The 13243-nt window shown below is 43.2% G+C and overlaps 1 protein-coding gene across 1 annotated transcript in view; it reads left to right on the forward strand.

The window, feature by feature from the left end:
* Positions 1-13243, forward strand: part of PIGL (phosphatidylinositol glycan anchor biosynthesis class L) — a 54643-nt gene that overhangs the window by 2710 nt on the left and 38690 nt on the right. Inside the window, exon 2 of the mRNA XM_071574956.1 lies at positions 2432-2531. Within this exon, the coding sequence (XP_071431057.1) occupies positions 2432-2531 (100 nt within the window). The remainder of the gene's footprint in view (positions 1-2431; positions 2532-13243) is intronic.

Below are 13243 nucleotides of genomic sequence, written 5' to 3' on the forward strand. Positions count from 1 at the left end.
GCTGGAGCTGAACAGAGTGGAAAGATTCTGCAGGTTCCATTGTTTGCTCAGGACAAGAATTTTTCACAGTGCATGACCCTCGTGTGTTCTTCTCATGATCTATTAAAGCCCCAGGTTTTTTTCTGCAGAGCTGACACCAGGTCAGTTTTGCCTTTGTTGAGGGTTTTGAGCATAAGAAACAACCTCATTTGCACTGGTCTTTGAGACGTTATTGCTGTACCAGAATTCATGAGTGAAATTCACAGTGGAAACATTTCTTATGTTTGTTCAGAGGAGTATCTTAGGCTACAAACACATCTTACACTGAAAAGACCCCCGTGCCTTTGGAAGCTCCAGCTGTTTCAGTGCCAACTTCTGTTATTTCCAAAGCTTTCTGTCATGGCAGACCATGTGGGTGAGAAGACAGGGATTGAGCTATTGTTGAATCCAGTGGAGTGGTGGCTTCACTGATGGCTCTGCCCCTCCTGTTCAAGGGGCAGTGCAGAGCTTCAGTTGTCTCTGCTGAGGGACAAAGGTCTGTGGATCCCATTTGGCTTTTTTTCACAGCTGTGGAGAGAACACTAAAGTGCAGCTCTGTCTTTCCAGTTTTGGGAACTTACACATTGCTGCTAGAACTCCCCAAAGAGGTGCTGTTTGTTTTCCTGTTTATTTGGTTGAGTTTTCATTTTTCTTTACTCCTGATTCAGTGACATGAAGCATTAATTGTGTCTGACGCTGCCTTCTCTGTGCTCTCGTGTGTCTTTGTAAGGGAATGAGCAGCCCATGTAGTAAAGCACCTTCATGAGCTAATACATTTTTCTTTAAAAAGCCTCCTGTTAGTCTTTTGGGTGATTCAGATGGTTCATCCTCTCATTGTTTGCATGATTGATGATGACAAGTGAGTTGATCAAAGACTCCGCAAATCGTAACACCGAGACAGAATCGTTACTTGAAAACCATTGTACTTGCAGTTTTCAGTTATCCATCAAAATGACTTAGAAATTAATTAGAACTACAGCACTGTGAAGAAAATCTTTTACACACTGAATAATCTTAGATTGAATTAATAACTCAGTATAAATGTGGTTTGCTCTCTGTAGCAGCTGCCCCTGTATAGTGAATGTTCCATGGAGGAGGTCCAGCAGCATCAGCTATTCAGCTGCTTTTGCTCTCAATAAGCTTCCCATCTTTTCTTGTTAGCATTTATATATTCCTGATGTGCTGACACATTTCTCAAGCTGTGGAACTATTCCTTTCAGTTCAGTGGAAGTCAGGTATTCTGAGCACAGTGGTACTATTTGGATAAAGCATCCCCTGCAGTCAGTCATTACACTGCATTGCAGCAAAAGCTGTACCTTAAAACACTTGTGTTGTTAATGGCCTGGTAAAACATCAGTCTGGAATAAATCCTGCTGTACTCATTCAATCCCTCTAGTGAAGGTGCACACTCCAGTTGATTCTGCTAAGCTGGAACTTGCAATGCCAGGTTCCCCCTGCTGAGCTGTTCCTCAGCAGAGCCACACACACTGTCACTCTCCCAAAGCCATTCACTCACAGGCTGCAGGAAGAGCCTTTTTTGTTTTCTAGTTACTCTTTCCCTCTTTGAAAATTTTACAAAGCTTGCTAGTGATGGCTCAGATTGCAACACTGCTCAAGAGAAATGCTAGATTTGGATGACTCATACCCACAACAATAAAAAGTTCTGGTGTAATTCAAGACAGCTGACTTCAGGCTTGATTCACACATTAATACTCAACTGCTTTTTTTTTTTTCATTTTATTGCTTCAAAGTTAAAATTGGTTTGCAAGTATTGCCCTGCATAGAGTAAGGTTCTGGAAGGGGCATCACAGCTCTGGCATAGACTTTGTGTGGCTGATGCCAAGAAAAAATAAGGGAATGTCGGGGCAAGATGAGAAGAAAATAATTCAGTGAAGAAGGAGGCAATGTTTTAATAAAATGAATGCCATTTCCCTGCTAGTCAGTGGTCTCTCTTAGGACTTTTCCCAGCTGCCTTATCTCAGTTAGGTTTCCCCATTAGGTTTCTTCTTTTGGTCCTGTAAGGTCTTTGCAATCCTGCCATGCTCATTTTTGCCTGAATTTCCTCTGAGAGGAATGAGGAAGAGGGTGCTGGACTGTTTGGCCCCCTTGATCTGATTAGACATGGCAGTTCCTGATGTCCTTGTCAGATCAGCTCGTGGCTCTGAGCCACACTCTGCAGAAGTGTGAGGAACAAGTCGAGGTGTGAGCTCTGCCCCAGCACTTTACCCCGAGCTGAGCTGGGTGTTGCTCAGGTGACAGCAATGAGGTTTATCCCCTGCAATGTGTCTGTCCCTGAACTGGTGCCCCTTTAATGTGTGATGGTCACATTTGATGCTTTGAGAAAGAAAAGAGGAATTCTTTCTGAGCAAACCTACACTAAGTCAGGTGGTGTTGCTGTGTTTGCTGTTTTCAGGAAATTACTACAATCAAGGAGAGATTCGTAAGAAAGAGCTGGAAGAGAGTTGTTGTGTCCTGGGGATTCCTCCTTCTGATGTCACAGTCATTGATCACAGGTAACTGGTTTCCATTTCCAGAATAATTCCATTGCAGGTTGAAATAGGGATGAAGTTCACTTTACCATTCAGTAAACCCGACTGTGTCATTCTAAAAAGCCTTGAGGAATCTCAAGAAAGACCTTAATAGGTATTTTTCTTAATTCTTCACATAAATATAATTAATGCAAAAGACAATTCAAGTGTGTAATGGGGATGATAATCCCTAAATTAAGCCCTGTTCATACAGCATTGAGAATAATACAAACTACACTTGGGGTCTGACAGGGTGTGTTTGGGCAGCGTCACATTTGGTTGTTTCAGTGTTACACAGACAGTTACAAATTCTCTGAATTGCCTGGGTCAGGTTTGTCTCTAGGCTGGTCTTTACAGGGTTAGTGTGGAATTCTATTATATTTATAATCTGCTTTAGTCCTGGCTAAGGACAGAAGTGAACTGCAGGACTGAAGACAGTCCACACTAACATGACAGAAAGATTCTTCAAAATTAAGCCATGAAAGATTTCTGTTTTTCTAAAGGATGGTGTTGTTTCCTTGATTGTGTGTAGCTACAGAAATAGGTGACAAAGCTGACACTTCTTTGTTCAGGAACTCTCTTCTGGGAAGGTGATTTAACACTTTGAATCAGTGAAACTTGGATCTAGTGTAATAAAATCCTCTTAAATTGCCTGATCACTCTGTCTGTAGGAGCTGAACTACATACTGATTGCTAAGAAGCACAATACAAGTGGTTGTTTCACTTGTAAACAGCCATCTCACACTCCATAAAGAATATTTCTGTTTATGAAGAAATAATAGCAACATATTGATTTAAAGCCACTCCAACTAGAACAGTCAGAGCTGAAAAAAATCTGGCTCCAGGCAGGCCCTTTTCCCATGAACATATTTTCCCTTGAGCTAAGGCAACAGCAACCACAGTCCAGAATATGAATCTTTTTGAGTCCTTTGCTTTTTTTAGCTTTAGGTTTCTCTCCAAGTTTTCAGCTCACTTAGGAAAACAGCAGAGGAGTTGTTTTTCCTTTGGAATGAAAAGAGATGTTTCCGTTCATTTCACATGAACTGGTTTTGAATAACTGCAAGTTTTGTAGTACAACACAGGACAATGCCCAAAACATTTTGGAGAGGAATAAGGAAGAAAGCTGCTAAGCTTTGCTAAGCATGAAGTCTGCTCAATGAACCATCTTTGGATGTTAACAGAGCCCAGAAGCCACTTGGCCTTTCATCCTCCAATGCAACGTGAGGTTGGTTGGTGTGTGAGGCAAGTTCTGACCCTGCTCAGTCACCCCCCCATATCCACAGCCCAGAGAGCTGCTTTTTGCAAGTAAATCTTTGGTTTGCTCACCTTCGTTAGGAAGGTGAGGGCATTTCAGAGAAATGTCTTGGATGGTGCCTCTTTCTTGCCTTCATTACTCGTATGACACACGTTTGTGTAAGGAATGACTGACCCGTGATTCCCCCAGTGAGTGCAATGCCTGAAATGACAGATCCATCCCAGTGCCCAGAGCTGGGCTGGAATGTACAGCACTGTTCTGAGAAACAGGGTTGGATGTGAGGTCTTTATCTCTGAGTCAGGTTGCTCTGAGATAACCATCAAATCCTTTGTTGTGCACTTGGGGAGTGAACTGAAGTTCCTGATGAATTTTGCTCAGAGCTTTTTCACACAGTGAGGGTAAGTGTGTTTACAGTGCTTTATTTCCTGTGCTGTAACTCACCATGTGGATGCTCTTTATGGAAAATATCTGTGGATCAGGTGTTAGCAAACCAGTAAAAGATCAGGATTCATTTCTAGATGACACTGAATTTTTAGAGTAGCTAATTTTTAGATACAGTTTTCCAGCAATCTAGACAAACCACTGGGACTCAGGGTTCTTGAAAGGTGCTCAGAGTTCCTGGACTCCCTAAGCTCAGTAGCTTTCCTTCATCTCTTGAGACTTACAGAATTTACAGATTATACAAAAATTGTTCCCAATATTGCATGATGTGAAACTTGCTAAATCAATACATTATTTACCACTAGATTTTGATGTAAATTCATGTCTACAGAACACAGCTCAGGAGGTTGTTCCTCCTTAGCATTTTGTCTTCTGTAGGCACTGTTTTAAATCAGAGCCCTTTGGCTTTTTTGTTTCCTTCTGAACTCTTGAGAAGATAATTTGCCATCAATGTAAAGAACCAGCCCATTGCTTCAGGAGTGCTGCTGGCCTGCTGCCCATCTCACATTGCCTGCACAAACACTGCAGGCTTTACATTAGCCCAGCTGCAGCTTTGTGTTTTGGTAAGGAAAGCCCAAAGGACTGCTGGGCCTGGATCTGCTCCAGCCATTGTGTGTGCAGCTGAGTCATGATGCTTCCTCCTGCTTTGTGTGACCTACAAGGGAGTAGAGTTTTCAAATGTAAGAGGGGAAATAGCTCTGCAGGGCCAGGTGATTGACTTGCTCTGTCATCTCCCTTGGCCAGGCAGGTATAAAATCAACATGACATTTTGAGTGACATTTGTGAACGTGTGAAGAGAAGGCTTTAGTCAGTCAGCCTATGATGAAATCTGTGTTAAAGACCAAATCCTTATGAAGCAGTCCCTTGCCTTAGAGAATGACACTCCCAAGTACAGCCAGGATTCCCAGGGCAGGACCAGCCCAGTCTCTACCACACAACTGCTCTGCACTGATCCTTTGGGAGGTGAGTTGGATGTTGTCACTGTGTTTGTTGTCTCAGTTAAAGGCAACTCAAATGTGCACAGATGTGGTCCCAACTGTACCACATTTCAGCCCTAGGGATCTGAGGTCCACACAGATCTCCTACAGACAGTTCTTTGCTGTAGAGGGATGTCCAGGGGCAGGAAGGGGCAGGAATGGCTGTGCAGCACCCATGTCTGGGCATGCAGAGACACTCCAGACTAGTTTAGATTAGACCTCTGGGCTCTTCCTACTTGGGACTAGTACAGGTCAGGTACCAGATTTGCAGAGGTGTCCCCTGAGCTGGCCTGTCATTGTCATGGCTCCAACACTACACCAACTGAACAGCTGGTTTTAGGGGAGAAAAGCTTTCCAGTCCACTTTTGTTACCATTCCCACACGAGGCTTAACACCTGGAGCAGCCCAGCTCAGAATTTGGGCTTGTATTGTTCAAAGTTAACTTCTGGACTGTCACAATTATTCCTGCTGCTGGCTGAGGGAAGAGTAGCCAGAAGTGAGTTCTGAAACTCTTGTAAGATAAAAATCACTTCATTAATTACATAGATGGAAATGTAAACTCTGCTTTTGGTACATTTTTGTCTTCTGTGCTTCAACAATGGACTTCCCTGTAAGTTAAGCTCCCATTAGCATTGGGCACATCTGCCAGTGCTCTGGCTCTCTGCTCATCTGTAACATTACACATAAACAGGAGGTGTTTTATAAGCTGCTTTCACTTTCTGAAGAGAAGCAGCAGAAAGGAAGCCCAAATTACTCTTTTTTTTCTAATATGTATTTTGGGTTCGTGGAAAGATAAATATCAGACATTTTACTGCAGCTTCTGGAGCTTTTGTGCACAGTTGTTCTGGACAGAAAATAAAACTGACTGTTTGCATCTTTAATATGATAGAAAATATTTGGCCCAAGTTTGCACTGCAAAGAAAATAATAGCTGTGTAAACTAGAAAATTTTCCACTCCCAGTCGGAGGCTTACGGCAAATAATGTCACATCTCTGTCCAAGTTTCCATGGAAATTGCACTCCATTTGCTTTTTTGTTATTATTATTTCACTGAAGTCCAAAAGGGCTCTGATCAGACACTGCCCAGGAGAGAGGACATCTGCTTGTGCACAAGCACAGGCTATTTTTGTGAGGCTGCAGAGAGACTCCAACCCTTTTTTTCTTTCATGGAATAACTTGTGCTGTTGCACTCAGTTTTTCCTCCTATGAGATAAATAGGCCTTATTGCACTTCCTCATGTTTAACTTCTAATGAACTTCCTTCCATGAACTCCCCATGACAGAGAAGTGAGTCTGTAAGGTCATGGGAAAAATATATCCCTAAGTTAAGAGTGTGTGTGTGGTTGTGATGATCAGAAAGATATAAAAGCACTCAGACCCTTGAGAGAATGAAAGACATAACTGGCAACTGGGGCCTTTCTGTCAGGATTTAGGAACACATGTGGGCACAGTTGTTCAGTCCATCCTGTCAGTGCAGTTTGGCTTTGCTGTGCCTGGGGCTCAGTGCTGGTTTGGGATGTGCAGGCAGGGGCTGAGTGCCCAGAGAGAGCAGGGCTGCAGTTGGGGTGAAGCCTGAGGGCACCAGGGGAGGTGCAGAGGTAAAACCTTGGCTCAGTCAGTCTGGTGACAAAGCTATGGGTGATTTCAAACCAGTTTGTGACTCCCTCACTGGGTCCTCTCACTGAATGGGATTCTCAAAAAATGTACTTACTTATTTTATGTTTCTGATCAGAAAGGTGATTCTATTCCCCAATATTTCTTCATTCCTGTTCTCATATATCCTGTTTTGTGATCAGTATTGAACAGCTTTAATTCTGGTGAAATAGTTGTGGTAATGAGTTACATTTTGTCTGTCTAAGTTCCCTGTGGTATTATAGTTTGACATTTTATTTTTTTTGCTAATTCTAAAGAGCTGATCTATGTGCTGATTAAAATTGCTGCCATGCTTTATTCTGGAAGAGCTGCATATTTCAGTAGTGAGTGATGGGATTCTCCTAATCTTTCTTATCCCAGCAATGCTGCAAAGGACCATATTTTTTTGCAGAATTTTCTTTAATTAAGAACAGCATCTGTGGGACCAGAAATCTGAGCTGTAATTGGTAACAAGCTCAGTGTGTAGTTCAGGGAAATCAACCTACATCTCTTGAACCAGCCAAACATACTCAAAGTCCTCCTGAATGGTAAGACACTTTCCCATGACAAGGAGGCCTCTGTCAGCCAGGTGGGGATCCTGACATTTATGGAATCACTGTAGCCACATTTCATTTCTGATTGGTATCATCCTGGCAATTTAAATTGTTTTCTTTCTGAGAAGACAATAAAATATTTGGCCACCTATATGTATTTACATTTCTAAATAGATTATTCTTGCAAAATGCTTTACCACATGGCAGCTCATGCTGACATTTTAGGACCTCAGAACACTTTATAAAAAGGATTATATCAAAGTCTGCCTTCAGGCTTCTGCTTTTATAAGTGTTGCTCTATGCAATAATTTAAGAGGAAATTCTTCTGGGGATTGAGCTGTCTCTGAGCCCTCAGGAAAGCTCCTTTCTGAAACAAAGGCTTGTACTGCAGTGAGTTGGGTTTAGTTATTTTGTCCTAAGTTAGATATTTTCCCCAGTAAGGAAATCTGCCATTTTGCCTTCCTGGGGCTTCCATGAGCCAAGTCCCTTCTCAGCTTTCCAGCATAGTGAACTCCCTGGCAGTTCACAGAGGGGAAGGGGCCTGTGGGGAAAGGGAGCTCCATCCTTTGGTGCTGCGTGTCCCCAGTTCCCTCTGTGGGGCAGTGAGCAGTGGTGCTTTTGAAACCACTCCAGGATTCCCCCTCAGGTGTCAACAGAGACCTGTCCAACCGTGTCAGAGAAGCCCAAGCAGGGTTTGATTGAGAGGAAGAGCCTGGCTAGAGAAGCCAAGAATGAAGCAGGGGGGAAGTGAAGGAGTAGAGCTAAAGGACAAAATGTTTTCTGGAAATCAAATCAAAATACTGTGCATTGAAATTTATACTTTTAATGTTCAAGATGATTTTAGCAGAATAAAAACTATGAAATACTGATCTCAAAGCATGAAAGATGAGAATAGGGACCCCAGCCATCCCCTGAAGCTGCAGCAAGTTTGATTCTACTTAAAAACCATCAGTACTGGTAAGCTGATAGTCAGGGAAGAAATAAGGCTGTTTCAGGAGTCTGGGAAAACTGGCTGGGAACGAAGAAAAGGAAATGCAGGAGAACAGGGAAATCCATTACAAGTGATTTTTTTTCCTTTTTTGTTCTTTCTTAGTTTATACCTTCAGTACTGTCTTTTATTATTCTTTCATTAATGGTTTTTAAAAGTTCTCCATCTACATTAAAGACAGGCATTGTCTTCTGAGCAAAGAAAGCTCCAGTGGCCCATCCTGGATTTGCAGATGGTTCATGTCCCAGCTTTGCTGTCTCCTGGGAACCCAGACAGACTTGGTGACTGGACCACTTGTGTCCAAGCAGAAGGATTTGTCTCTGGATTTGCTGCTTTCCTATTCAAACATTTTCAGTGGACTTTCTTCATGGTGCTGGAAAGCTACAGAAAGATACAGTCTTTAGGTTAAGGCTATTTTCAATGTTTATACCCAGGAGTCCCCTTTTAAACACGATAAAATGTAACCATCTCTGTATTTTGCTGGTTACACATGGAACAATAGGGTGTGTTTTGCCAGCACTGACCCTGAGGAACTAATGGAGAACGACAGGCCTTTTCCCTTTGCTCCTGAAGGTTCCCTGCTTTGATAGCCCAGCAGTATCTCTGTTGGTCCCTCACTTTAACTGCAGCTGCAAAATCTGGCTGTTCATTTTAGGCAGACCAAAGGTTTTTATCAGAGAAGAGAAAATGCTTAACTCTTTCCCTGAAAGAGTAACAATTATAGCAAACAGCAACAGTAAGTTAGTCAAAGAGGAGGAACAAAGAGAAAAAAGTCTAACTGGGCTTCACCTGAAGCTTTTGAATCTCTGCATTCCTCCCAGTTTACTCAGGGAAAATATATTCCTATTTCTACTGGGAATGCTCTCAAAAACCTTCTCACAATAATGGTTTGGGCATTAACACCTTGTTCACAAGAACCGAGTGGTTTCTTTATGTCTTCTCATAATCTTATTTTAATTGTAGCTGCAGTGCTAAATTGTAGTGCAAAATGTTGAGTGCCTCTGTTAAAATAAAGCTGTGAGATCTGAGGCTGTGAAATGCTCTGGAAACATCACCCTGTTGCATCTGCCAGGGATTTGCATTTTCTGCATGTCAGGTAATTACCGTGCTGGAAAACCGTGGAAGGGATTTGCAGCCTCTCTTGGCCAAACTCCTCTTTGGGATTCAATCTGAAGAAGTGCAGTTCCATCAGCTCCAGTGGGAGTTGCCATTGGCTTCAGCAGGACCAGGAATTGTCATTGAAACAGTCAGCAGGAGAAGACAAAGTCTTGTTTAGAAAAAATGTTAGTGTGGGGAAAGTTGGAAAAGCAACTGTGCAATGGCTGTTGTGTAAAATGTGTTTTCTCTTAATGACCTTCCAGTTCAGATGGGCTCTGTTTACATACAAATGAAAAGCTGGTTTGTCGGGCTGCCAGCACAGCAAAGCTCAGTCTGGGATCCAGTATCCAGCTGGGTCTTTTGCCTCTGACATCCTCCCAGTAATAAAAGTTGTGTGGCTGGGATTTGGCTGGAATTGCAGATGATGCATGAGCCAGAATTGAATTCAGCCTTCTCTTCCTCTGCAGGACAATAGCAGTTAAAGCTTGTTTGTGTCAATAAAATAAGCATATACAACTCCTAACCCCTCAGGGACCAGAGACCATGAGTATGATGCTGTTTTTCCATCATCACATTTCTAACCCTGACCAATGTTAGTAATAAATCTGTGGCAACTCAGACGTTTGTCTTCTCATGAACAGGAGTTTTTGTGGAGTTTACCTGTGAAGATGCAGCATCCAGAGCACAGACATAGTTACAACAACCTTTGCAGTGCTCTCTGGTCCAGGTTCTTTGTTCTTCACTTTCAAACCCCTGGAGGGTACAGTGTATTAAGTGCTGGTTTTGCTCTGTAATCCCTAACACTTTTCCTGCAGAATGACAAAGTGGCAGAGACAGTAACTTCTCAGGTGAAGGAAGGGGTGTTGCTGATGTGCCTTTCAGTTGTCACTTTGCTGTGTAGTCAGCTTGGCTGCTTTGTGTAGCAGAGCCTCTCACGCTTTGCTACAGGAACTTGTGAGCTGCACCTTGTGAGACAGGAGCCTGTGGACCTTCTGGTGCTGGGGAGGTTTCAGGTCCTGGGGGCTGTGTGGATGTTGGTTCATATGGGAGTGAGGAAACTGCATTTACTGCAGGGGCTTTCTGGCAGCAGTGAAAGCTCTGGCTGCAGGGCAGGGCTCTGTCACCAATTTCACTTGCAGGTTGCACTTGGCCACCTCATTGTAAAGTCCCACTTGTCAAGCTCTGTAGCAGTGAGGCACAGCAGTTGTAATCTCCAATCTTCTCTCAATAGAACCCTGTTTGAGTGATGATTGAAAACTCCTCCAGCTGCCAGTGCCAGTGTGAGCCAGCAAAGGTGTTCTCAGCAGTCTGGAGTCTGGGGCTCCCCAGGTGCTGCTCCCTGGCTGCAGTGGGTGCTGCATGATCCAGGGCTGCCTTTGGAAGCATCCTACAGCAAGAGAATTCCCATTTGTGTTTTCTTGGCTGGGTTTGTTGGGACATGCCCTGTTGGTTTTGCATTCTGGGTCCACGCTGAAGCTCCCCCAGGCATCCCCTCAGCTGAAGCATTGCATCACTGAGGAAGTGAAGCCATTGAAAGTGCTTTCACCAAACACTTGGAGCAAATACAATCAGCTCTCATCTTTCAGAAATGGACTTGCGAGTTGACATTGCAAAATTTGGGGAGAACAATAGTCCTTTCTTGAGTGGTTTGATGCTGTGCTATTGTCTTTTGCCACATCATGAATGAAGTTTTTATATTTGCATGAAAGAAATGTTACCAGGCAAAGAGGCTGGAGCACACAGAGCTTCACACTTCAAAATGCTTTGGGAGGAAGAGAAACTTTAAGATTCTGCTGAACTCTGCTCTGTCTCTGCCCTTCACTGTGCCTTCCTTGCATAGTGTAATAACCCTCCCATCTTGCAGAGCTGTGGGGATGGACCAATTGCTTTTTACATACTATTGTCATGGTGTGAGGTGCTGTATGAGTGTTGAGGATCATTGTGAGAGTTTTCCTTGCTAGTCAAAGGGTTAATTTCTTTCTCCAGAGAAGGAGATCTGATTTGGGTTTGGCACTGGAGGAGGGGAGACAGAGGACTTTGTTCTGCAGGAAACTGGGTCAGCAGGTTTTTATTATCGTGCTCAACAGCCCAATGTGGTTTGCATTTAGGAATGAACTCGGCTGACATTGGGTATGGTGGATTTCCTCTTCCCAGAAGCAGCCTCAGACAGTGCTCCATCCATCCATCCTGGCTGGGCAGGAGGATGCTCAGGCCCTTGGAAGTTTGATGGTTATGTTGTTGGAGCTCCCTGTCAGGAGAGCCTCTGGAACTGGAATGAGCTCCGAGATATTTTGGAGAGGAGGAACAACAGGACTGGAGTATTTTCAGTCACTGAAGTGCATTGGAATCACAGAGATCCCCATTGTTTTTCCAGCCCATTGGCTGATGGTTGTTCTTGCAGCCTGGGGCATTGTTTGGTTTCTGTTTGAGTCTGGTCAGATTCTGCTCTTGGTCCTGCCAATGTAAATTTGGAGTAATTCCTTTGCTTTCTGTGAGGCTGCAGCTGTGTGTGGCTGAGATCACTGTGTGGTCCTGCAGATAACCTTTAGCTGGGGAGTTTTCCATTATAACTTTTGGACCATCATGACTGATGAAAGATTTGAATAATCCAGAATATATTTCACATCTTCCAGCTTTCTTGCCTGAATTCCCTGCTGTGTATTCTTTCCCTGGGCAACAGAGAATAGATGTCTCTGTCTTTTCCCTCTGCCTGTTGAAGACCACATTGTGGCATGTTGGATAATTCAGGCTGCCTTTCTCTATAGTTTAGTTTGCTTTTACTGAATGATGAAAATCCAAGTAGTTAGAACTTAAAAAAAAGCAAAACACTACATTGTTTTGATTGTAGAGATGGTGGAGCTCAAAAAGACTTAAGGTGGAGCTTAAAAAGACGTTACCAAAAAGATTGCTAAGGTCTAGGAAACTTTCTGACTAATAGGATTTAAGGCTGAGCATCTATTTCCAGTTTTATGCTCTTGTTGTTTTGCAGACTTTAATGTGAGTTAATGGCCTTTAGGCATAATAAAACCATCTAATTCTGTCCCGTTCTAGTCTTGATTTAGTTCTGGCATCAAGGAAACCAGACATTTTTGCAAACCAAGTTTGGCTTTTAAGGCTGAACAAGGAAAATACAGGCAATACTGAGAAGAACAGACAACAGTGGGTTGCCAGTAATTCCTGGAAATAATGGCATTTCACAACCATTGCCTGCAGATTGGACATTTAAGGAGGAAAAATATCCTTGTGGCTTGCGTGGACAGAATAATGAAAATGCAAAGTCTGTTGAGAAAGTTTATTATGGTAAAAACTCCAGTGCCATTCTTGGGTTTAAACCAAAGAGCAGCATATCAAATGTCTCAGAATGGTGACAGCATAGAAATAATACAGGGCAGAAAATTGCTTATGGTCTCTCCTGGGCTTGCTTATAATGTTGTGTTAGGCTACACATTTCAGCTGTCCAGTGGTTTTGAATCTCTGAACAGTTTCAGCTGCAAAAAACTTGCTCATAGAACCATCTTTTGAAATATGACCACGTTGAAGAGGGATGAAGAAAGGAGGTGTTGCTGCTGTAATCCCCTCGTGCTCTTCCCCTCTTGGCATCTGTGCCTGAGAGCCAAGAAAATGCCAGTGAGTGTCAGGAGAGGCAGTGAGAGGGCTCGTTGCAGGCAGACACCTCCACACAACCAACAGCAGAGCTGAGGCAGCACTTTGGAAACTGCCTGGTGCATAATGAAACAGGGGCTGTGGGAGAACC

The sequence above is a fragment of the Pithys albifrons genome, chromosome 21, assembly GCF_047495875.1.
Source record: "Pithys albifrons albifrons isolate INPA30051 chromosome 21, PitAlb_v1, whole genome shotgun sequence".
NCBI lineage: Eukaryota > Metazoa > Chordata > Aves > Passeriformes > Thamnophilidae > Pithys > Pithys albifrons.